Below are 25,400 nucleotides of genomic sequence, written 5' to 3'. Positions count from 1 at the left end.
ACAGACATGCACATTTCTGAGGAACACCGGGCTCGAACTCAACTTAATTTCAAACTACAACAGCAATTAGAACAAATGATTCGCCGTTTTGAGCAAGAGATGAATGCAAAGAAAAAGTTCTTTGACACAGAGTTGGAGAATCTGGGAAGACAGCAGAAGCAGCTGATTGAGAAAATGGATCAGGAACACACAAACCGTCTGCGCGATGAGGCCAAACGAATCAAAGCTGAGCAAGAAAGGGAATATGTCAAATTCATCGATCAGTTGAAAGCTAAGAAGAAAGAGCACCCTTTTGTGAGCAGTGTCAGCAGTAATAAGCCACTCAGGGAATTGGTGGCAGAGGCAAAAGCTGAAGTGATGGAGGAAATAGAAGACAATAGAGAAGAAGCAGAAGATGATGACTCATCTGAACCATTATCACCCCTACCAGGTCACGCACGTGGTCCCTCCGAACTGAGCCAAATCAGTCTGGAAGTAGAAAAACTTCCCAAGGTACTCGAGCCTTTAGAAGTCAGCAATGCTGGTTCTGAAGTTATGAAAGTTCAAGCTGTTAAGTCCAGTGAAGGACTATTAGATGAGTCACCCCAGCAACGAGAACCTACTACACCACCGAAAACTACTACACCACCGAGGCGTTATCCGGACCGAGTCAGGAGGCCTCCTCAGAGACTGAATCTGTGAACTGTTTTTACATGAAGTTGTATATATATGTTAGTATGTTATGTTTAATGGGGAATATATACTGTTAAGCTAAAAAGGGAGGATTGTGGTGTATGTAACCGTTCCACCTTTAAGAGAACTATTTTAAGAGTTGCACTACTTTATCTTGGCTGCTGTATACTGTAATACCGGTGGTGAGCACACCGGTATATAAGTGCTGTGTAATGATTTATTGGGCAGTTCAGCCCTGACCTTCGACTAGTAAAGACCTGTTAAAATTTACTCTTGTGGTCTGTGTAGTAATTCTCACTATAACACACAGACTTAACAGTCACACCGCAGGTAAGGGCTGCACAGGAAGAAAGGAAATGGGTGACCACCAGGCGGAGCAATAGAAGCAGGCAGGTAGTGCAAGAGACCCCTGTGACCATTCCCCTCTCAAACAGGTATACCGATTTGGATACTGTTGAGGGGGATGACTCACCAGGGGAAGGCAGCAGCAGCCAACTTCCTGGCACTGGGGGTGCTCCTGCTGCCCAGGAAGGGAGGAAAAAGAGTGGGAGAGCAATCGTGGTAGGGGATTCTATAGTAAGGGGAACAGATAGGCGTTTCTGTGGCCGTAGACGTGAATCCAGGATGGTTTGTTGCCTCCCTGGTGCCAGGGTCAAGGATGTCACTGAGCGGCTGCAGGGCATTCTGGAGGGGGAGGGTGAACAGCCAGAGGTCGTGGTCCACATTGGTACCAACGACATAGGTAAAAAGAGGGATGAGGTCCTGCAGCAAGAATTTAGGGAGCTAGGTGGAAGATTAAAGAGCAGGACCTCAAAGGTTGTAATCTCTGGATTACTCCCGGTGCCATGTGCTAGTGAGTATAGGAATAGGAAGATAGAACAGATGAATGCGTGGCTAAAGGGATGGTGCAGGAGGGAGGGCTTTAGCTTCCTGGATCACTGGGTCTGCTTCTGGGAAAGGTGGGACTTGTACAAGTCGGACGGTTTACACCTGAACCAGAGGGGGACCAATATCCTTGCGGGGAGGTTTGCTAGCACTGCTGGGGGGGGTTTAAACTAACTTGGCAGGGGGATGGGATACAGAGTGGAACTATAGTAGGGGGTGATTTACAGCCAAATACGGAGGAAAAAACAAGTCAAATGGGATTAGGCTGGACAGGGATTGATGGTCGGTGCAGACACGATGGGCCGAAGGGTCTCTTTCTGTGCTGTATAACTCTATGACTCTATGTTGGAAAGGGTAATAATAGCAGAAATGGAAACATCACCAGGCCCTTCACCAGAGCCCTCGTGTTCTTTTGCAATGTCCAACGTCCTCACAGTTTCGCTACAGTTCCATGTCAAGACCAACTTGTGACATAATTAGATGTCAGAATTGCCTTCTGACATTTTGGCGTGGAAAATTTGTGGGAGTGCAATCTTGGCAACCACGGAGATATTCCAGCTGCTGCAGAATTCAGACACTGACCTTGCCAAAGCTTGCAGTGTGGGATGTATCTGCAGAATATTTCTTACTGAAAATTGTGAAAACACCAGTGATAGCTGGATGGACATGGGATGAGTGCTTAGTCCCTCCCCCGAAAGAACATTATGGGCTGGATTTTATCAATGAAGGCGAGTAGGAGGCGGGACTCCCACTTTTGGGGTTGTAGTCCCGCCTCCATTGAGTTGTGGCCAACCCACTCGATTTTCCCTTGATTGACCTTGTTGAGCCCACCTAGCGGGCTCAGCAGGCCAATTAAGGGTCACCCGGCAACAGGTGACGTCACAAATTGACATTTCATCTGTCAAGAGCTTTTGACAGATGAAATATCAGCATTTGACAGCTCTATGAAGCTGTCAAACACTGACAATCTGTACTCTAAGTCAATTCCTTCCTCTCAGGCTGATTTAGAGATCTCTCCAGAACAGAAAACAGAGGCTGCAGATTTTGACAGCTTGCGACCATTCTGCTTTCTGTGCCGGTGAGATGAGGGACTCCCGAGACCTAAAGGAAGGAAGCCTGCATTAGTAAGTAAAGGTAAGTAAAATTTATTTAAACACTTTATACACACCAAACACACTTACCTCTGCACTCATGCACCCATCACTCACCTGAACACCGGACATCTCGAACCCTCCAAGTCCTTCAGCCCGACGGTCCGCCTCGCTAACATGGCGTGGTTTGGAGCCGTCGGGAAACCCACACTTCAGGGATAAAAATAGGGATTAGGCTAAAAACTGCCTGTTAACTATCTGTTAAGAGGCAGTTAATTGGCACTAATCACCTTCCCGCCTCGGGGAGGCGGCTCCCAGCACAGGTCGGGTACCCGCCTCCTGGGAAAGGGGCATGGAGGCGGGTTGGGGGCAGGATGGGTTCGTGCCCCCTGATTTCCCGATTTTAACACTCCAAACACCTCCATTCCCACCTCCACGGCCCTGGGAAATTCTAGCCCTATGGGTCCACTCCTACACTACCGTATCCCTGAATGTCAGAGTTTTGGTCACTTCGCTGGTGCAATCATTGTCATGTTGACCTTTTCATTTAAAAATCAGAATTAGTTGCCTGTATTTTTCTCTTGATTTAAACAGTAAAGACATTTTAGCTGTGTTTAAAATGCTGAGGGAAAGGAAAACACGATAGTAAATGGACACAAATCTATTAGTTTTTAGCACAAACCTATCAGTATCTCAGAGATGTTAGTGAAGGACATTGTTTGAAATAAAATAGTTGGGTGGCAAAAACACTTGCTTTTAAGCTTAGCAATTTGTTATAGCTTCTGATGGCCATAACAAATTGAAACTTTGAGAAATATCTGTTGATGGGCTGAATTCGATAGCCCCCGAAAACAGGCGCGGGTATCGTGATGCGCGATTAGCCGTGCCCATTGAGTCCAATGGAGGCAGCCCGTAAACTTCATGCTGCCTGCATATTTACATGATACAGTAGTAGCATGTAGCCCAGTGCTGAACGTGCGGTTGAGTGGCTGCACGCCTCAGTAGTGGGCCCAAGTTCAGGCAAGGCTAGCACCACTTACAGCTAGCTAGCCTGCACTTAAAGTTGAGGTGCATTCTGGCTGCAGCAGGTGCTGGAAGTGGCTGGGGAAAACATTCTGAGCAGGAAGAAGATGTACTAATGGCACAACAGGGGAGAGCGCGGGCTCCAAGATTTTCCGACACAGCACTGGAGGCCTTGGTGCAGGAGGTGGACAGGAGGCGAGAGGTCCTGTATCCACAGGGGGCCAGGAGGCCCTCCAGACAAACTGTGAGAAGGCAGATTGCTGTCGCGGTCCTGAGGACCTTATGCAGTGCTGCAAGTAGTTTAATGACCTTATACGAGTGGTCAAGGTCAGTGAATTCATCTTCAAAAGCCATATCCTTACAACTGAACCACTAGGCACAGACACTGTTCAATTCACCATCTCCACTTCACTCCTCTACCAACAATCTCTACCAAACATGACTTAAACCTCATTCATAGCTTCACCTCACCCTCACCCATTTACCTCTGCTGCAAGCCTCACACCCATATCTCACGGCTTGCACACACTGCTAGCTATTCAACCATGACAGGCACATCACCCAAACACATTGCTCCACACTCCCTGACACACTTTCCTCTCTCTTACAGGACAAGATGACTCATAACTGAAGGCAGCAGTGGCTACCTGCAGGGAGACAGGCATGCCAGCATGACCTAAACCCCATGGAGCAGACAGTGCTGGATATTATTGGAGTGGCCATTGCTGAGCCTGTGGCCGGCATTGGGGTTGAAATACCTAATCCTCCTTCTCACATCTCACTTCCCCCTTATCCCACAATCTCTGATTTACAAGCTGCAGAAGGTGTAAGCATGCATCTCTTGCTTTCATTCCCCCCCCTCACCACAACCCTATGACTCTATGACTATGACTAACCCTACCTTGTGCCTGTCTCCTTTCAGATAGCAAAGAACTGCAACCTGGCCAGGTAGTGGTGGAGGAGCAAGAAGTGGAAGAGGAAGGAGGCAGTGATGCTGAAGACACAGCACCATCACTCGATTTCACACTTGCAGCCACCAGCTCAGATACTGACATTCTGTGTACTTTAGAGGATAGGTTAGACACGTGATCTGCCTGTAGCGAGACTCCAGGCATGAGTGCCCTGCAATCAGGGCAAGGGGGCAGTTGCAGTTCTGACTGCAACAGGTGGTAGATTTCAGTGAGCGCCTCCTTATTGAAGCAAAGACATCGCATACAATGTTCCTCACTGAGGTTGAGGAAGGAGACTTGCTCCCTGAAGACCCTGGGTGGATATGCCCTTCTCTCCTTCCTCCCTCTTTGAGTAGCTTGTCCTCCTCTGTGTTGCCTCTGCTCATTCTACCTCTTATGCTGCAGATCAAGGAGGATACAAACTACTGCACCCATCTCTGGGTGCAACTGTTCTGAGCAGAAGCCTTGAAGTAACCTGTCACACCGCTCCCTGGAGACTTCAGCAACTTCAAAGTAGATAACAAACCACCAAACACTTCTATAAACTCACCAAGAGCCAGTAGAAATCAATCAATAACTAACCCGAAAGCAGTTGATGATCCCTTTAAATTGCGCTGGTGGGGACTTCATCCTGCCGCTGAATGCATGTTCAGCTGTGTGTCTTTAAGAGAGAGCATTAGCTGGAGCGTTGAGTCAAAAATGGCAGCGCTGGCGTCAAATCAGCGTTCCACGTAAGGTGGGAAGTGTTGAGCAATGGGGATCTTGGGTTTCATTCAGGGGAACAGGAGTCTGATGATGCGCCCATGGGTAGCCTGTCCAGAATGGTGATTTGTAGGCTGCCTCCTCCCTCCTTCTCTTCCTCCTCCTCCTGAGGTGCTCGCGGAACCCGTGGTGATAAGGGCTTTGTCCTCATGATGGCCAAGTTGTGGAGGATGCAGCAGACCACCACGAATTGGGACACCCGCTCCAGTAAGTACTGGAGATCTCCTCCAGAACAATCAAGGCAGTGGAACCATTGCTTGAGCACCCCGATGGTCTGCTCAGTGAGGTTCCCTGTGGCACCATGGCTGTCATTATATGATTTCTGGCCACGAGCAATGGGGTTGTGGAGAGGAGTCATCAGCCAGGTGTAGAGCAGATATAGCCCTTGTCCAGAGCAGCCACCCTCGACGTGGTGGCTGGAAGATTGCTGGCACAGCGGACTGGAGCAGGATGAAGGCATCTGACAACTGCTGCTAGGATACCTGCCATTCACCATCATGATATGCTGGGCGCGGTCGCACACCAACTGCATATTAAGAGAGTGGTAGCCTTTGCGGCTACGATACATCTCAGCATTGATATTCAGCGCCCGCAAAGCCACGTGTGTGCAGTTGATGGCGCCCTGCAGTATGGGAAAGCCTGATACCCTGGCAAAGCCATGTGCGCGTTCCTGCTGCTTTTCTCTGTTTAGAGAGAAGACAAAGAAGTCCCTTCTTTTGGAGTACAGAGCCTCTGTGACCTCCCGGGTGCAGCGTTGGACGGTGAACTGGAAGATGTTAGCTATGTCACCTGTTGCAGCCTGGAAGGATCCACTGACAAAAAAATTCAGGGCCATGGTCACCTTGCAGGCCACTGGCAGAGCCATTGTTACTCTGCTCTGAGGCTGCAGGTCCGGCTCCAAGAGGTGGCAGATTTCTCTGACCAACTCCTTGGTGAAGTGGAGCCTCCGAATACACTGCTCCTGGCTTAGGTGCAGGTCGGAGAAGAGCTCCCCGAAGACCCTAGGTGGGTAAGGCCTCCTGCTGAGAGCTCTCCTCCTCCTCCCTCTGCGAGCAGCTTGTCTTTGCTGCCTTTGCTCCATCTCCTGTCATGCTGCAAGTAAAGCCCCCATGACTGGGAAGCAAGTGGTGTAGTCAGAGGCCTTCCAGTTGCAGCAAATGCCTTCCCAACGTCTGGCAGCACTCCCTGCACATTTTAACAACGTCATATATGTGTCTTCCAGCAAACCAGTATTGATGTAAACTCTGTAAGAGCCAGTACAAGAGAAATAATCAACTTACTTGCAAGTTGGATGTTTCCCTTTAAATAGTGCTGGTGGGAGGCCCCTCGTGCAGCTGAACGCATGTTGACGCTGACTGATGTCACGATCTGCCTACACTGCATACACGTCCTGCCTGCGCTATTGCCCTCATCAAGATGGCGACCAGTGCGGGCCACGCCAGAAGTGGGCGGAAGCGAGGCGGCCGCCATTTTTTTCCAAAACCGCTGTTAACTTCTGGCACTAAGGTGCCAAATTACACGGCCTAGGTCTAGTTACCTAAGGAAAGATCTACTTGCCTTAGAGGGAGTGCAACGAAGGTTTACTAGACTGATTCCTGGGATGAGGGGATTGTATTATGAGGAGAGATTGTGCAGACTGGGCCTATATTCCCTAGAGTTTAGAAGAATGAGAGTTGATCTCATTGGAACATAAAATTCTTAAAGGGCTTGACAGGGTAGATGCTGGGAGGATGTTTAAATAACTTTAGGGGTTAGTAGAAGCTGTAATTTAGTTTCAAGTGTTGCTAGGACAGTGAGTCTCATGGATTAGGACATCTGATCAGCTACCCGTCTACCGCACAGTGCTTTGGACCAGAAATGTTCTGTATCACCATAAACAAAATTTCAGATATATTTCACATTGTCTTTTCCAATTCTATAACATACCTCTTTCGCAAAGAGCATCATCTTCAGAGAGCCGTTCTGTTGACAGAGAATATAGTCACATAGCTATTCTCAAACATATCAATATGTTTAAATGCTGAAAGGATTGAATATATTATCAAATCACAATCAGAATAAGTCATTACTTAATGAAGGATTTAATTTTAGGATAGTGCTGAAGCTGCTGATTGGTAGGCATTCTCCTTGTCTTCCTCAGAGACTGTCTATCTCTAGAAGTCCCTAAGCATCACTTCTGCAGACAATACATAAAACTTCCATTCCTTCTAGCAGTGGAAGTTAGGTGTAGTGCAGCAGAGGGACCAAATGTTGGGGCAGAACCCGTCCCTGGGTTCTCCACTGAAAACAGCCATAGCAAAATCAACGGAATAAATGGGCACTTCATCTGTCCGCCCACACTATCTCCAACAAGCGAGAGTCTAACCACCTCCCCTTGACATTCAATGGTATTACCATCGCCGAATCCCCCACCATCAACACCCTGGGGGTCACCATTGATCAGAAACTTAACTGGACCAGCCATATAAATACTGTGGCAACAAGAGCAGGTCAGAGGCTAGGTATTCTGTGCCGAGTGTCTAATCTCTTGACTCCCCAAAGCCTTTCCACCATCTACAAGGCACAAATAAGGAGTGTGATGGAAAACTCTCCACTTGCCTGGATGAGTGCAGCTCCAAAAACACTCAAGAAGCTCGACACCATCCAGGACAAAGCAGCCCACTTGATTGGCACTCCATCCCCCATCTTAAACATTCGCTCCCTCCACCACCAGCGTACTATGGCTGCAGTATGTACCATCTACAAGATGCACTGCAGCAACTCGCCAAGGCTTCTTCGGCAGCACCTCCCAAACCCGCGACCTCTTCCACCTAGAAGGACAAGGGCAGCAGGCGCATGGGAACACCACCACCTCCAAGTTCCCCTCCAAGTCACACACCATCCTGACTTAGAAATATATCATCGCTGGGTCAAAGTCCTGGAACTCCCTCCCTAAGAGCACTGTGGGAGCACCTTCACCACACAGACTGCAGCGGTTCAAGAAGGCGGCTCACCACCACCTTCTCAAAGGCAATTAGGGATGGGCAATAAATGCTGGCTTTGCCAGCGATGCCCACATCCCATAAACTAATTTTTAAAAAACCTCTGCCCTGACTTCAGTTTGAGGGCGTGCCTGGGGATACTCTCGAGCTCCCCCAGATATTCCGCCAGATGCACCAGCGTAAGGCCTAGCAGTACCTACACCTGCAGAAAGCAGGTATAGATGCTGCCCTGGGCTGCATGTGGGGCTCACTAATCAAATTTCAAACGACCATCGATTGATATTTGAATAAGGCCCGTCATTGAGGGACCAGCTCTATAGGAGGATATATTAATAAATCCTCAGTCGGACTGGCCTGTTTTCCCCCACAAAGGAATGGCAAGTCGCCAAAATCCCTTTACTTCAGCTGGGTGAGTAATCTACTGCTGCTGGGATGCCTCCTGCTAATATTTAAATAACTGCATCTCCAAGAAAATTGGTGTGGCGTTGGGGCAAGGACAACACGGTAGCAGAACAGCGCTGCCAGAATTTCTAGGCTAATATTTTGACTCTCATGACATCTCATAGAATGGCCAAAGCCAAATCTGTGGTTATTGAGCAATTTTTATTGGACAACGCTGGTTTAGATCAGCAATGCTCATACCACTGGGTTATCCTTAAATTACTACATTTTGAAAATAAAATTTAATCTTTTTCACATCAAGTCTTATTTCATCTATTACTTACCATGTCCTTCAAGAGATTCCAGTTCGCCCATCTCCCTCTCTGTTGACAAATAGCAGAGATTCTCAGTTTCAACCTTGCAGATTAAAACATCTCATCAATGCTACGTATAATCTTCAAACCACAAGCCAGTGGTATTATACAAGCAATTGCCTAATGGAGCTGATTTCCACATACATGTTGGGGGTAGTAATCTTGCTTAATGGCAGCCCATATCAAGAAATCACAGTGACACTGCCTGCGACATTCCATCAATTGAAATCAGTGAATGGAATAAAATCAATGGATGGAAAATTCTAGGCAGTTTCCGATTCCGATATAATTTTCAGATATGTGCTGTCGATGACGGAATTTCTTTACCATGCACTCAGAAAATTACCCCATTGTGTTACGATCTTGAATGCACTACCTGAAAGGGTGGGGGAATCAGATTCAATACTAATTTTGAAAAGGGAATTGGATATATACTTGAAAAGGAGACGTATGCAGGGCTATGGGGAAAGAGCAGGGGCGTGGGACTAATTGGATAGCTTTTTCAAGGAGCCGGCACAGGCATGCTGGGCCAAATGGCCTCTTTCTGTGCTGTATGATTCTATGAATGCAGTAACATTGATTTCAAAAGTTTGAAGTTCAGGATGTTGATGATATGGAATAATCCCTCTCTCCCATTTTTGTGTCACAGAATGATCAATTTTAGAGTGAAAATGGAAAATAGATAGTAAGTTGAAATAAAGAACAAAAAAAATTGCACATATATATGTTTTTCACAACCTCAGGATGTCCCAAAGTGCTTTACAATCATTGACTTACTTTTGAATTGTAGTCACTTTTGTAATGTAGGAAATGCAGCAGCCAATTGGCAAACTGCAGGGCCCCTCAAACAGCAATTAAATGTATGATCAATTTATCTGTTTTAGGTGTCGATTCCAGGATAAATGTTGGCCAGGACACCGGGAGAACTCCCCTGCTCATCTTCGAATAGTGCTGTGGGATCTTTAATGTCCATCTGAGCGGGTGACCAAATATGTGTGAGTAGAAGGTACAGTACCACTAATGTTTGTATAATTCACCAATGGGCTCAAGTGTCAGAAATCAGGTGCAATACTACAGCAATGGCCCAACTTAGCACACTGAGTAATAGACAGATGAATACCTAGAACTACATATAATTTTACAGCAGAGAAACATGTTATTGGACAACGCTGGTTTAGATCAGCAACGCTAATACCACTGGGTTATCCTTAAATTGCTACATTTTGCAAATAAAACTTAAAACTTTTTCACATTAAGTCTTATTTCATCCATTACTTACCATGTCCTTCAAAAGATTCCAGTTCGTCCATCTCCCTCTCTGTTGACAAATAGCAGAGATTCTCAGTTTCAACCTCGCAGATCAAAACATCTCATCAATGCTACATATAGGCCCAGAAATTCGGGTCGGGGGCTTCCCGTGGGTGCAAGCCCCCGACCTGCACTTACCTTGCGCGCCGGCAGTTGAGCTGTAGGGCCCCGTGGAATTCCGCTCCGGGGCCTGCTCCAACTCCCGGCGCGCTGTGCTTGCGTGTCCCAGGGGCGTAGTTAGTGCGATGCGTCCCCTGGGATCACGTGAGCCATGGGCAGCCAATCGGAGGAGGGAAAAGCCCATTCATAAGATTGACAGGTAGACCTGTCAAAACTTATAAATACTACGGGCCCAAAATAGCAGTAAACCTTCAAATAATTTTTTTTTTTAAATCACACTTTTTAAATAAACTATAAATTACATTAAATAACTATTTTAAACAATAATTTAAATTTTTGAAAAAAATAATTTTATTTTATAACGGGGCTAAAAATAAACTTACCTTGCTTTAAAGTATTTAAAAATAATAAACCTGTGGAAAAAATGTTTTAATTTTAATTAATTGACCACTTACCTGCAGGCCTTACGCCTGCTTTTTAAATGTGTAAATCCTGCAGGCTTACCCTCCTGGGAAAACCTGTAAAAAGAAACTAAGTTCAAAGTGCACGCGCAGCCTCCCCTGCGCGCGCGTTCGACCTCTGAACCTCTTCATTCAGAGGATCGGAAGTGCCGGTTTCCCGCGCATGCGCAGTGCATGCAGGAAACCGGCAATTCCATTCGGCCTACGGGTGAGTACCCCGTGCGTACTCACCCGGGGAGAGCCGAATTTCTGGGCCTATAATCTTCACACCACAAGCCAGTGGTATTATACAAGCAATTGTCTAATGGAGCTGATTTCCACATACATGTTGGGGGTAGTAATCTTGCTTAATGGCAGCCCATATCAAGAAATCACAGTGACACTGCCTGCGACATTCCATCAATTGAAATCAGTGAATGGAATAAAATCAATGGATGGAAAATTCCAGGCAGTTTCCGATTTCGATATAATTTTCTGATATGTGCTGTCGATGGCGGAATTTCCTTAATGCACTCAGAAAATTACCCCATTATTTTGAACTAATCAAGGATTAAGTTTCAATAATAGAAATTTGTTTTTGTTTTATTGATAACCAACTAATCAGTCTCACTGAAGAAGTCTCCAAAGTAATCCTATAAGTACTGAATGCCTTCTAACTCTTTGTAGCGAGTTGTTACGATCTTGAATGCACTACCTGAAAGGGTGGGGAATCAGATTCAATACTAATTTTGAAAAGGGAATTGGATATATACTTGAAAAGGAGACGTATGCAGGGCTATGGGGAAAGAGCAGGGGCGTGGGACTAATTGGATAGCTTTTTCAAGGAGCCGGCACAGGCACGATGGGCTGAATGGCCTCCTTCTGTGCTGTATGATTCTATGAATGCAGTAACATTGATTTCAAAAGTTTGAAGTTCAGGATGTTGATGATATGGAATAATCCCTCCCGTTTTTGTGTCACAGAATGATCAATTTTAGAGTGAAAATGGAAAATAGATAGTAAGTTGAAATAAAGAACAAAAAAAATTGCACATATATATGTTTTTCACAACCTCAGGATGTCCCAAAGTGCTTTACAATCATTGACTTACTTTTGAATTGTAGTCACTTTTGTAATGTAGGAAATGCAGCAGCCAATTGGCAAACTGCAGGGCCCCTCAAACAGCAATTAAATGTATGATCAATTTATCTGTTTTAGGTGTCGATTCCAGGATAAATGTTGGCCAGGACACCGGGAGAACTCCCCTGCTCATCTTCGAATAGTGCTGTGGGATCTTTAATGTCCATCTGAGCGGGTGACCAAATATGTGTGAGTAGAAGGTACAGTACCACTAATGTTTGTATAATTCACCAATGGGCTCAAGTGTCAGAAATCAGGTGCAACACTACAGCAATGGCCCAACTTAGCACACTGAGTAATAGACAGATGAATACCTAGAACTACATATAATTTTACAGCAGAGAAACATGTTATTGGACAACGCTGGTTTAGATCAGCAATGCTAATACCACTGGGTCATCCTTAAATTGCTACATTTTGCAAATAAAACTTAAAACTTTTTCACATCAAGTCTTATTTCAATCCATTACTTACCATTTTGTTCGAAATCACACAGATCCTCCATCTCCTTCTCTGTTGACAAATAGCAGAGATTCTCAGTTTCAACCTCACAGATCAAAATATCTAAACAATGGTACATATAATCTTCAAACCACAAGCCAGTGGTATTATACAAGCAATTGTCTAATGGAGCTGATTTCCACATACATGTTGGGGGTGGTGAATCTTGCTTAATGGCAGCCCATATCAAGAAATCACAGTGACACTGCCTGCCACATTCCATCAATTGAAGTCAGTGAATGGAATAAAATCAATGGATAGAAAATTTCGGGCAGTTTCCGATTCTGATATCATTTTCTGATATGTGTTGCTGATGCCTGAAGTTTGTTTCCATGCACTCAGAAAATTATCCCATTGTTTTTAACTAATCAAGGATTAAGTTTCAATAATAGAAATTTGTTTTTGTTTTATTGATAACCAACTAATCAGTCTCACTGAAGAAGTCTCCAAAGTAATCCTATAAGTACTGAATGCCTTCTAGCTCTTTGTAGCGAGTTGTTACGATCTTGAATGCACTACCTGAAAGGGTGGGGAATCAGATTCAATACTAATTTTGAAAAGGAAATTGGATATATACTTGAAAAGAGACATATGCAGGGCTATGGGGAAAGAGCAGGGGCGTGGGACTAATTGGATAGCTCTTTCAAGGAGCCGGCACAGGCACGCTGGGCCAAATGGCCTCCTTCTGTGCGGTATGATTCTATGAATGCGGTAGCATTACTGATTTCAAAAGTTTGAAGTTCAGGTTGTTGGTGATATGGAATAATCCCTCTGTCCCGTTTTTGTGTCACACAGGATCAATTTCAGAGTGAAAATGGAAATAGATAGTAAGTTGAAGTAAAGAACAAAAAAAATTGCATTTATATATGCTTTTCACAACCTCAGGATGTCCCAAACACTTTACAATCATTGACTTACTTTTGAATTGTAGTCACTTTTGTAATGTAGGAAATGCAGCAGCAATTGGCAAACTGCAGGGCCCCTCAAACAGCAATTAAATGTCTGATCAATTCATCTGTTTTAGGTTTTAGGTGTTGGTTCCAGGATAAATGTTGGCCAAGACACCGGGAGAACTCCCCTGCTCATCTTCGAATAGTGCTGTGGGAATCCTAAATGTCCATCTGAGAGGGTGACCAAATATGTGCGACTAGAAGGTACACTGATGTTTGTATAATTCACCAATGGGCTCAAGTATCAGAAATCAGGTGCATCACTACAGCAATGGCCCAACTTAGCACACTGAATAATAGACAGATGAATACCTAGAACTACATATAATTTTACAGCAGAGAAACACGTTATTGGACAATGCTGGTTTAGATCAGTTACCCTTAAATTAATACGTTTTGAAAATAAAACAAATCTTTTTCACATCAAGTCTTATTTCATCCATTACTTACCATGTCCTTCAAAAGATTCCAGTTCGTCCATCTCCCTCTCTGTTGACAAATAGCGGAGATGCTCAGTTGCAACCTCATGGTTAAAATATCTCATCAATTCTACATTTAATCTTCAAAGCATAAATCTAATGATATTATACAAGCAATTGTCTAATGGGGCTGTCGGGGGTGGTGAATCTTGCTTAATGGCAGCCCATATCAGGAAATGTGCCTGCAACATTCCATCAATTGAAATCATGGGCTGAATTTTGCCAGCGCTCAGAGTGTGGGTTTGGAGGCGGGTCTGCTGTCAAAATCGAAATGATTGACAGTGGGTTGGAAACCCGCTGCGAACCCGCCTCCATGTAAGTTTCCAAAGTGTCGTATCTGCAATTTCAGAACAAACCCGACACCAAGCGGCGGGGGAGGCATTTAAGATACTTAACTGCTTGTTAAGTGCTTGTTTACTACTATTTTGCCAGCCTTTTTCTATTTTACCACATTTTTAATGGGGTTCACGTCGTTCGGAGATCGCGTCAGGTAAGTAGGTCGGGTTCTCTATGTCTCCCCATTGCTGTGAATAGATGACAGCTGCAAAATTGGTATGAAAGCTATCATTTCACAGCTGGTCACTTTCCAATGTCAGAAGCTTGGAAGACACTTTTGAGCTGTATGCAGTTTGGAAGTGTTTGGAGTAAACTCTCTATCCATTCACTTCCTTGGAACAAGCTCTATCACCATTGACAAATCGCTTCTGTCATCTCAAATTCAGCTGCCATCTATTCCAACAACATTGCTGCCCTTTAAAAATTCTCACCTTGGTCCTCTGAATCCCTCCACGATCAGCCCCAACACCAACATCACCAGGCACACCAACATCACCAACAACAATACCAACCTTCTCTGCAATCACCTGATGCTGCACAGGACACAGGGCATCAGCACCCGACAACATTGCTGCCAGGGATGCCAGCGATGTCATCACCATGGCTAGATTTACTTCGCTTCGCGCTGTACACCCTGGCTGCCACATGATGCACCAGGTTAACACCACACCATCACCATAAAGCATTTCTACAATGACCAAGCCATTCCTTTCACAGTCATCACCATTGTGGGGTGTACCATTATGTCTCACCATTCACTGGAATTCACTAAGCCACTTCCAAAGGTGCACACAAATCTGTCCAAGAACGCAAAGTGTTGAAAATAAAGGTTTCAATGTTGACACCACATTAACAGAAAATTTACATGAACATTACATAAAACACCCAAGTGGCCTCCTTGTGTGTTGTTAGTTGGTATGATTGCACTAGGATGAGGGTGAGTGTGAGGGGTGGCTAGTGAGATGGGGAAGTGATAATGTAGCTAGAGAGGGATGGGCGGAGGTGCAAGGTAAGTTGGTGTGAGTAAGGATGTGCAGTTGTAGGGTAGGGAAGGCAGAGTTACGGGGATGTGACGAGTGGCACAGCAGGATGAGGTTGACTGTGGCTTTGCAGTAACATTTCGTGATCCACTGAGATCATTTAAAGGTTTGCACCACTGCAGCCTGGTCCTCCTGACGATATCCCTGCTTGTACCCTCCTGTGCAATGTGCAACCAGGCTGTGTTGGTGTCCTGGGGAGGTCTCTTCCGCCCATGGAAGGGAAGAGGACCTCCCTGCGTGCTGTGACTCGCTCCAAAAGCATATGGAGGCAGTCATGCGCGAGCCTGGGTGCAGCTGTGCACCTTTGTGTAGTGCCTGTCAGTGTTTGCAGTACCTCATTGCTGCAGAATACTGACAGCACAGCTGTCTAAATGAATGCAGCCATGGTCCCTTTAAGGAAACCGGCTGATGACGCGTCATCAAATGACGTCATCAGACCTGCTTCCTTTTAATTGGCCGGGAACCCCGCAGAGTGGGCTTAACAAGCCCTATTAACGGAAAATCCTTTTTACAGAGTGGCTGCAGCCGGGAACAGGACCGGAACCCACCAATCACCTCTCCCGCCACGATCCCGCCTCTGCTGGCGAAATCGCGACCAATGAGTGGAGTAAAATTAATGGATGGAAAATTCTGAGCAGTTTCCGATTCAGATATCATTTTCCGTTATGTGTTGCCAATGGATGGGGTTCCGTGCCATGCGATCAGAAAATTACCCCATTGTTTTGAATTAATCAAGGATTAAATTATTTTTTTTAATTGATAACCAACTAATCAGTCTCACTGAAGAAGTCTCCAAAGTGATCCTATAAGTACTAAAGACATTCTAGCCCTTTACCAAAATAACAAAGATTCTTTTGTGCACTCTAATCTTTTGGCCCCGAATTTAATTGACCTCAGAGGGCATGTTTGGAGGTGGATCTGTTATGAAAATCGGAAAAATTGTCGGCGGGCTGCGAACCCGCCGCCATCCCTCCTCCACACAACTTTATCAAGTGTCGGGTCAGCCGCTCCTGAACTGACCCGACACCAAACGGCGGGAGAGGCAGTTAAGGCAGTTCACAGCTTGTTAACTGCCTGGATAATCCTATTTTAACTGCCTGTTCAGATTTTGCAGGTTTTTTAACATGCTGCCCGTCTTCAGAAAAACACGCCAGCTGAATCGAGCTGGGTTGAGTGAGGACCTGAATTGTTGCCAGCTGTTCGAATAGCTTAAAGGGGTCCTGCAATCTCTCAGTCTTTCACATGCCACAACTTAGTGCTTTGAGGTTTGGGAGACATTTTTCAGCTCTACTAATCTTGAGTGTTGAGGCTGAAATCCATCTGCAGTGTGTGGTAAACCACTGTTTGTATTCCACTGTGTACATGTCTGTACATGCCTCGGCTGACTCCTCCCACGAGTCCAGGTATAAAGGTGACTGCTCCACAGTCCCTCTGTATTCTGGACTGGTCGACCACTCGAGGCACACCTTCATTCTCTTGTTAATAAAAGCCTGTTAGTTACTCGCTTAACCTCAGTCTTTTGAGTAATTGATAGCGCATCAATTTTATTAACAAGATTTTTTATAATGGAGAAGATCCTCACACCAGCATGCCTGGACTTAAACCATCGGGAGGCGGACGCATCCACCAAGTTTGCTCACTGGCTTAAGTGCTTTGAAAAATTCCTGATCGCCTCCGCTGCAACGGTCAAATCGGATGAGGACAAACTGGATGTCCTGATCTCCAAAGTGAACCACCGAGCGTACTCGGTCATCCAGGACGCGACCTCGTACACGGCTGCTCTCAAGCTCCTCAAGGACCAGTACACGCGCCCAGTGAACGAGGTGTACGCCAGGCACCTCCTGGGGAGTCGTAAACAACAACCTGGGGAATCGACCGAGGAATACCTTCAGGCACTGTCTGTGCTTGGCCGGGCCTGTGGTTGTAAGGATGTAAAGGCCGCCGTGTACACAGAGGAACTTATCCGGGACGCTTTTGTGGCGGGCCACAGGTCCAATTACACCCGACAGCGACTGTTGGAGCAGAGTGACCTCGACCTCAACAAGGCCTCTGAACTCGCACTATCATTGGACGCAGCCTACCGGGGCATGGACGCCTACTCCTCTGCACCGTGGACGCCGCGGGGAACGACAGCCTGGGACACGGTAGGACCGTCTCATAGCGCCATGCCACCCCAGCCACATCCCAGCAACGGCCCAACTACCGCAGCAGTGTCCCAAGGCCAGAAATGCTACTTCTGTGGCCAGGCCAAACACCCCAGAGCGCGCTGCCCGGCGAAAAATGCAACCTGCTCGGGCTGCGGGAAGAAGGGACACTACGCCAGCGTCTGCAGGGCCAAAGCCACCCCGAACCCCAGCAGCGCCGCGTGTGGGCCGCCATCTTAGGCCTCCCCAGCCATGTGCGAACCACCGGAACAGCAGCCATTTTCGACGCCTCCAGCCACATGGGGATCATGGACGCCAGCCGCCATCTTGGCCCCCAACACCGCCTCATCTGATACCCGCAACGACACACCGACCCCTACGCTGGCCTCCGTTACGCTGGACCAAGCGAGACCGCACCAACTGGCCCGGTCCACAATGGACATTAAGGTAAATGGTCACGAAACAATCTGCCTTTTTGACTCTGGGAGCACGGAGAGCTTCATCCACCCCGACACGGTGCGGCGTTGCTCTCTCCCAGTCCTGCCTGCGCACCAGCGGATTTCTATGGCCTCCGAGTCCCAGTCGGCGGACATTGGCGGCTACTGCGTGGTGACACTCTTAGTAGACGGGACTGTGTACGATAATTTTAAACTTCTGGTCCTGCCCCACCTCTGCGCTGCTGTTCTACTAGGGTTAGATTTTCAGTGCCACCTTAAAAGTGTTACGATGGCGTACGGTGGACCCCTCCCCCCACTCACAGTCCGCAGCCAGCAGCTTCCAAATTGCCCGCTGCGCACCAGGTGCAACCTCTCCACACTCAGAGTCACCCCCCCCCCAACTGTTTGCTAACCTCACCCCCGACTGTAAGCCCATCGCCACAAAGAGCAGGCGATACAGTGCCGGGGACAGGGTTTTCATTAAAACCGAAGTGGAGCGGCTCCTGAAGGAGGGGATTATTGAGGGCAGCACCAGCCCCTGGCGAGCCCAGGTTGTGGTCGTTAAGACCGGCAAGAAGCAGCGCCTGGTCATCGACTACAGCCAGACAATAAATCGCTACACCCTGCTGGATGCTTACCCACTCCCCCGCATAGCTGATATGGTCAACCAGGTCGCGCAGTACCGCGTCTTCTCGACCATTGACCTGAAATCAGCGTACCACCAGCTCCCTATCTGCCCTGAGGACCGCCAGTATACTGCCTTTGAGGCAAACGGCCACCTCTATCACTTCCTTAGGGTTCCCTTTGGCGTCACCAACGGGGTCTCCGTCTTCCAAAGGGAGATGGACCGGATGGTCGATCAAAATGCGTTGCAGGCCACTTTCCCATATCTGGACAATGTGACCATCTGCGGCCATGACTTGCAGGACCATGATGCAAACCTCGAAAAATTCCTCTGCACCGCCCAACTCCTGAACCTGACGTATAACAAGGAGAAGTGCATATTCCGCACAACCCGCTTCGCCATCCTTGGCTGTGTTGTGGAACACGGAGTCATCGGTCCCGACCCCGACCGGATGCGTCCCCTTATGGAACTCCCACTGCCCCACTGCCTCAAGGCCCTGAAGAGGTGCCTAGGGTTTTTCTCCTATTACGCCCAGTGGGTCCCCTACTATGCGGACAAGGCCCGTCCGCTGATCAAGTCCACCTCTTTTCCCTTGACGGCAGAGGCCCGCTTTGCCTTCCACCGTATCAAGGAAGACATTGCCAAAGCCACCATGCACGCAGTGGACGAATCCATCCCCTTCCAGGTGGAAAGCGACGCGTCCGACTTTGCCCTGGCCGCTACCCTTAATCAGGCGGGGAGACCCGTGGCCTTCTTTTCACGAACCCTCCAGGGCCCGGAGACCAGACACTCCGCTGTTGAGAAGGAGGCCCAGGCTATTGTGGAGGCTGTGCGTCATTGGAGGCACTACCTGGCCGGAAAACGATTTACCCTGCTCACTGACCAGCGTTCAGTTGCTTTTATGTTTAACAACAAGCAGAGGGGCAAAATCAAAAACGACAAGATCTTGAGGTGGAGAATCAAACTTTCCACCTACAATTACGTGATCTTGTACCGGCCCGGGAAGCTCAATGAACCCCCGGATGCTCTATCGCGTGGCACCTGCGCCAGCGCGCAGATCGATAGACTGCGGGCCCTCCACAATGACCTCTGCCACCCGGGGGTCACCAGGTTCTTCCACTTCATCAAGGCCCGCAACCTGCCTTACTCCATTGGAGGAGGTCAGGACCATGTCCAGGAACTGCCAAGTCTGCGCCGAGTGCAAACCGCACTTTTATAGACCAGACAGGGCTCACCTGATAAAAGCCACTCGCCCCTTCAAGCGCCTGAGCGTTGATTTTAAAGGGCCTCTCCCCTCCTCCGACCGAAATGTGTACTTCCTCAACATTATTGATGAGTACTCCAGTTTCCCGTTCGCCATCCCCTGCCCGGACATGACCAGTGCCACGGTCATTAAATGTCTGAACGACCTCTTCACCCTGTTCGGTTTCCCCAGCTATATCCATAGCGACCAGGGCTCATCGTTTATGAGCGACGAACTCCGCCAGTACCTGCTCGCTAGGGGTATTGCCACAAGCAGGACCACCAGTTACAACCCCCGGGGGAACGGACAGGTGGAAAGAGAGAATGCGACAGTTTGGAAGGCCGCCCTGCTAGCCTTAAAGTCTAGGGGCCTTCCGACCTCCCGCTGGCAGGATGTGCTCCCCGATGCGCTCCACTCTATTCGGTCACTGCTCTGCACTGCCACTAACGCCACCCCTCATGAGAAAATGTTTGTCTTCCCAAGGAAGTCCACATCAGGGACATCGCTACCGCCATGGCTGACGTCCCCAGGGCCGGTCCTACTGAGAAGACACGTGAGGACCCATAAAACGGACCCCCTGGTCGAGAGGGTCGACCTCCTCCACGCCAACCCCCTGTACGCTTACATTGCGTACCCGGACGGGCGGGAGGACACAGTCTCCATACGAGACCTCGCACCCTCGGGGGCCCCAGTAACCCACTACCCACTACCACCCCCCCCCACGATCCAATATCCAACCCCAGCAGACGGCACGCCTGGGCCCCGCGACCCGCTCGACACCCACGAGGACTACACACCAGTGCCCCAGCCTACGCGGGACTCGACGCCGGACGCTTCACTACCCCTGCCGTCGCCACGTCGATCACAGCGGCAGACAAGACCTCCGGAGAGACTCCAATACACAAACTTTTAATACACTTCACCCCACCGGACTCATTTTTAAACAAGGGGTGAATGTGGCAAACCACTGTTTGTATTCCACTGTGTACATGTCTGTACATGCCTCGGCTGACTCCTCCCACGAGTCCAGGTATAAAGGTGACTGCTCCACAGTCCCTCTGTATTCTGGACTGGTCGACCACTCGAGGCACATCTTCATTCTCTTGTTAATAAAAGCCTGTTAGTTACTCGCTTAACCTCAGTCTTTTGAGTAATTGATAGTGCATCACAGTGTGAGCTCCTTGGAATACCCTCTGTCCCCTTTGTCTGAGCGCAAACAACCTCCATTCCCCGACTGAGATATATACCAGCGGTATGGGAACCATTTATATCCTCTCATCCTGGTGGTCAGATTCGGAGGAAGAGCTGCCGCGGCAGCAGCGCAACCAGTCACGGCAGCAGCACCAACAACAGGAGCGCCAACCTTCTCCTCAGCCACCTGATGATGCACAAGGCAGAGGGCGTCAGCGCAGGCCTGCACCTCGCCGCAAGAGATACCCCCAACACTGGGTTTATAGACAGAGGATGAACTCCCTCAACATGAGTGAGCAGCAGTGCCAAAGGTAGGCTGAGACTTCCGCGAGACGTAGTCGCTGACGTCTGCGCAATGCTGCACCAGCACCTGGAGCCCAGAGGAGCGTGTGGACACTCCTTACAAGTGGCGGTCAAAGTCACCACCCCACTCAACTTCTTTGCTTTGGGCTCCTGCCAGGGAGCAGCTGCAGACATCAGCATCATTTCCCAGTCAGTCGCACACGCCTGCATCATGCAGGCTACCGATGCCCTCTTTGCAAAGGCACACAATTACATCCACTTCTCCATTGATGAAGCAAGTGTAACAGCGTGCCGTTGACTTTGCAAATATGGCAGGCTTCCCAAGGTTGCAGAGTGTTGTAGACTACACACATGAAGCTATTAGAGCACCCCATCACAATCCAGCTGTTTTTGTCAACTGCAAGGAATTCCACTCCCGTAACGTCCAGCTAGTGTGTAACCACCGGAAGATCATCATGCATGTTTGCGCAAAGTACCCTGGCATTTGCCATGACTCCTTCATGCTGCGGCAGTCTATGTGCCTCAGCTCTTCAATCTGCCAACACAACTTTCCAGATGGCTACTTGGTGACAAGGGCTATCCCCTGAAAAAGTGGCTCATGACACCGATGAGGAGGCCATCAGATGAGGCTGAGGAGCGGTACAATGAGAGCCACATTTCTGCCAGAAGCATCATTGAGTAAACCATCGGCTTGCTCAAAATGCGATTCAGATGCCTCGATAGATCTGGTGGAGCCCTGCAGGATGCACCAGCCAGGGTGACCAGAATCATCGTCGTCTGCTGTGCCCTGCATAACTTTTTTTGACAAAGTACCACATAGAAGGCTGGTTAACAAAATTGAGGCTCATGGAATAGGTGGGTCAATGGCAGCTTTGATAAGATATTGGCTTAAGGACAGAAAACAGCGAGTTGTGGTAAATGGCTGTTTTTCAGACTGGAGGATAGTAGACAGTGGTGTTCCCCAAGGATCAGTGCTGGGGCTACTGCTTTTTTTGATATATATATATAAATAACCTGGATATTGGAATACAGAGTAGAATTTCTAAATTTGCCGGACTCCAAATTGGGGGGGGGGGGGATGGTGGCAAACAGTGAGGATGATACCAATCGACTGCAACAGGACATAGAAAGGCTAGCAGAATGGGCAGACAAGTGGCAGATAGAATTTAATACAGAGAAGTGTGAGGTGATGCATTTTGGCAGAAGGAACAGGGAGAGGCAATATACACTTAATGGCACAGTTTTAAAGAGTGTGCAGGGATAGCGGGACCTGGAAGTTAATGTACATAGGTCCCTGAAGGTGGCGGGACATATTGAGAGAGTGGTTAACAAAGCATATGGGATCTTGGGCTTCATAAATAGAGGTATTGAGTACAAAAGTAGAGAAGTTATGCTGAACCTTTATAAAGTGCTGGTTAGGCCACAACTGGAGTATTGCATCCAGTTCTGGTTACCACACTTTAGGAAGGATGTGAAGGCCCTTGAGAGAGTGCAGAGGAGATTTACCAGGATGGTTCCGGGGATGGGGGATCTTAGCTACAAGGAAACGTTGGAGAAGCTGGATTTGTTTTCATTAGAGCAAAGGAGGTTGCGGGTGATTTGATAGAGGTGTACAAGATTATGGGTTTGGATAGGCTAAACGGGGAAAGGCTGTTCCCACTAGTTGATGGTACAAGGACTAGGGGACACAGATTTAAGGTTTTGGGCAAGAGAAACAGGGGGGATGTGAGGAAAAACCTTTTACGCAGTGAGTGGTGATGACCTGGAATTCACTGCCGACGGAAATGGTGGAAGCGGAGACACTCAATGTTTTCAAGGGGAGACTGGATAGGCACTTGAGCGAAATAAACTTGCAGGGCTACGGGGATGGAGCGGAGGAATGGGACTGACTGGATTGCTCTACAGAGAGCCGGCACGGACTCGATGGGCCAAATGGCTTCCTTCTGTGACGTTATGACTCTGTGACACTATAACATCGCACAGCAGCATGGCTTAGCGCTGCCTGAGAAACAAGTTGCTCAGTGCAGAGCACAGAGGAGGACGAGGAGGAGGCATGCCTTGTGGGACGGGGCCAGATGTGCCCAATGCAGCAGCACTCGACCACATTGCTGGTCATCATGCAAGGGATGCATTCATCCATGCCAGATTCGCGTAAGCTTATGCTTCAACCACAGGTGGCTGGCATATGGCTATGAATGTGTGGACGACCTTCTTAACACGCCTTACATCATCTCTCCAATAAACGGTGCTTTCCTATCACTCTCAGCACCATCATTACAAATGGAAGTTGCCCTGAGCCCTCAATGTGCAACTTCCATTTCCCAGAACACATAGGCGAGAACTTCAACTGTTTGCCATTACTTTTGTTTAATCTCATCACAAAAGGATGACAATCAAAAATATACAACAGAACAAAACACCCAAGTGACTACCCTTGTGACTATTTGTGTGTTAGCTTCCTCTTACGCGTGCTTCTACGTGGTGCTTCCCCTGTGGCTTCAGCAGATGTAGAGGCACCTTGCTCACTGTGATGCTGCGCCTGCTTAGATGCCTTTGGCGGGTTTCCTCTGGGTTTGGGAGCCTGGGAGGGCTCCTCCACAGTTTGCTCTTCCTGTGGCTGTGCAGGGGCTGAGACGGCCACCTCAGTTGGGTGAGGACTCTGGGGCTCTGACCGAGGGCTCCGCAGTAGCACGGTCGTGTGAGCGCTTGGAGAGGAGCCCACACTTCCTTGTTGTCTGCCACCAACATCCCTCTCATGGGTCACCCACACTTCTCAGCTAGCAAGAGGCTGGAGAGCACCTTGCTTCACATCAGTGGGGCCATGAGGACCCATCTCAGTACTGACAATTTTCATAATGGGGACTTCCATGTACCTCTGGTGTCTCTCCTCAATACATGCCCATCTATCCTCCATAGTAGACCATATATTTAGAAGAGTTACCTTGTTCTCGTGTGTCTGGTGACTTATGTCCTCCATGGAGGTTGCTACCCTCTCCATGGTGGCACATTCATGCACCATTGCCTCCACAAAGGCAGTGCTCATGTTTCAGGTAGACTCCTCCATTCTCTCCACACTCGCAGTTACCCTGGAGGCAAACCATGTCAGAGACTCCTGCACTTGTTCCTGGAGTTCCAGCACCGCTCTCTTTCTGGATGGCCCCAGAGGCACAGCATCTACATGCAGCTGAGCAGAGCTAGGAGCGTCCTGCGACCTCCGATGAGGACTCTCCACTGCTGTCGCTGTCTCCACCATCTGCTGATGCTCACTTGTGAGCAGTGATACACCAGGTGACAGCATTACTCTATGTCGCGAAGGCCCTGCCGAGGTGTGCGTATCTGCGCTGGTGCTGGGTGCGCCGAGCCTTGGTGACGCTGCTCCCTCAGAGGCTGCAGGTTCCTCTGAGGAGTCGTCCGGCTCTTCCTCCTGGACAGTGGGGAGGGGAGCTCTCGATGGTCCTGTGAGCGAGTAAAGGCATGAGTTATACATCTGATTTTTAGGTAGCAGACACATCCTATTGTGCAGATGATCAAAAGTTAATCTCTATGAACATCATATGCTATTTCAGTCAATCATGAAATCAAAATGTGAGGGTTGAAAATCTCTTCTGTCACCAGCTTCGTCTGGTGCACCATTCTCTCCGTCCCCCACTTCCAGCTCCTCGCCATCTCCCACGATCTCGTGCGCAGCCTCCTCAGCACTTGTCAATGTCGCCAGGGATGGTGGGCCACCTCCTGTCTTCGCTCTCTCCCTCTTATTGTGGGCTATCTTTACCTGCAAGGAGGAACACAAGTGGAGTTTCAGCGAGAGTGATCGAGTGACTGTGAAGAATCCATAACATTGAAGTTTAGAGCGGGACCAAGATGGAGTGAGGTGCCAAGAGGAAGCTGCCTCCCTGTGCGTTGTTAGTTGTCATTGCATAACAGTGAGAGCGAGTGTGAGGAGTGCATACTAGGATGGTGAAGTGATTCAGTACAGAGAGAGAGATGGATAGGTAAGGGTGCAAGGGAAGTAAGGGTAAGGTGG

General features: G+C 48.2%; 1 protein-coding gene across 2 annotated transcripts in view; it reads right to left on the bottom strand.

Moving 5' to 3' along the window:
• The window catches only part of LOC147116899 (uncharacterized), a 247,368-nt gene that overhangs the window by 22,970 nt on the left and 198,998 nt on the right, over window positions 1-25,400 (bottom strand). For both annotated transcript variants that reach the window (XM_085987344.1, XM_085987345.1), the window contains 5 exons: window positions 14,029-14,067; window positions 12,602-12,640; window positions 10,399-10,437; window positions 9,090-9,128; window positions 7,310-7,345 (listed from right to left, as the gene is read on the bottom strand). In XM_085987344.1, coding sequence (XP_085843470.1) covers window positions 7,310-7,345; window positions 9,090-9,128; window positions 10,399-10,437; window positions 12,602-12,640; window positions 14,029-14,067 — 192 coding nt within the window. The remainder of the gene's footprint in view (window positions 1-7,309; window positions 7,346-9,089; window positions 9,129-10,398; window positions 10,438-12,601; window positions 12,641-14,028; window positions 14,068-25,400) is intronic.

This window comes from Somniosus microcephalus, chromosome 5 (assembly GCF_052327205.1).
Source record: "Somniosus microcephalus isolate GS21.2 chromosome 5, FLI_Smic_1.0, whole genome shotgun sequence".
Taxonomy (NCBI): Eukaryota; Metazoa; Chordata; class Chondrichthyes; order Squaliformes; family Somniosidae; genus Somniosus; species Somniosus microcephalus.
Note: the sequence above shows the minus strand (reverse complement) of the source record. Positions and strands in the feature narration are given on the sequence as shown.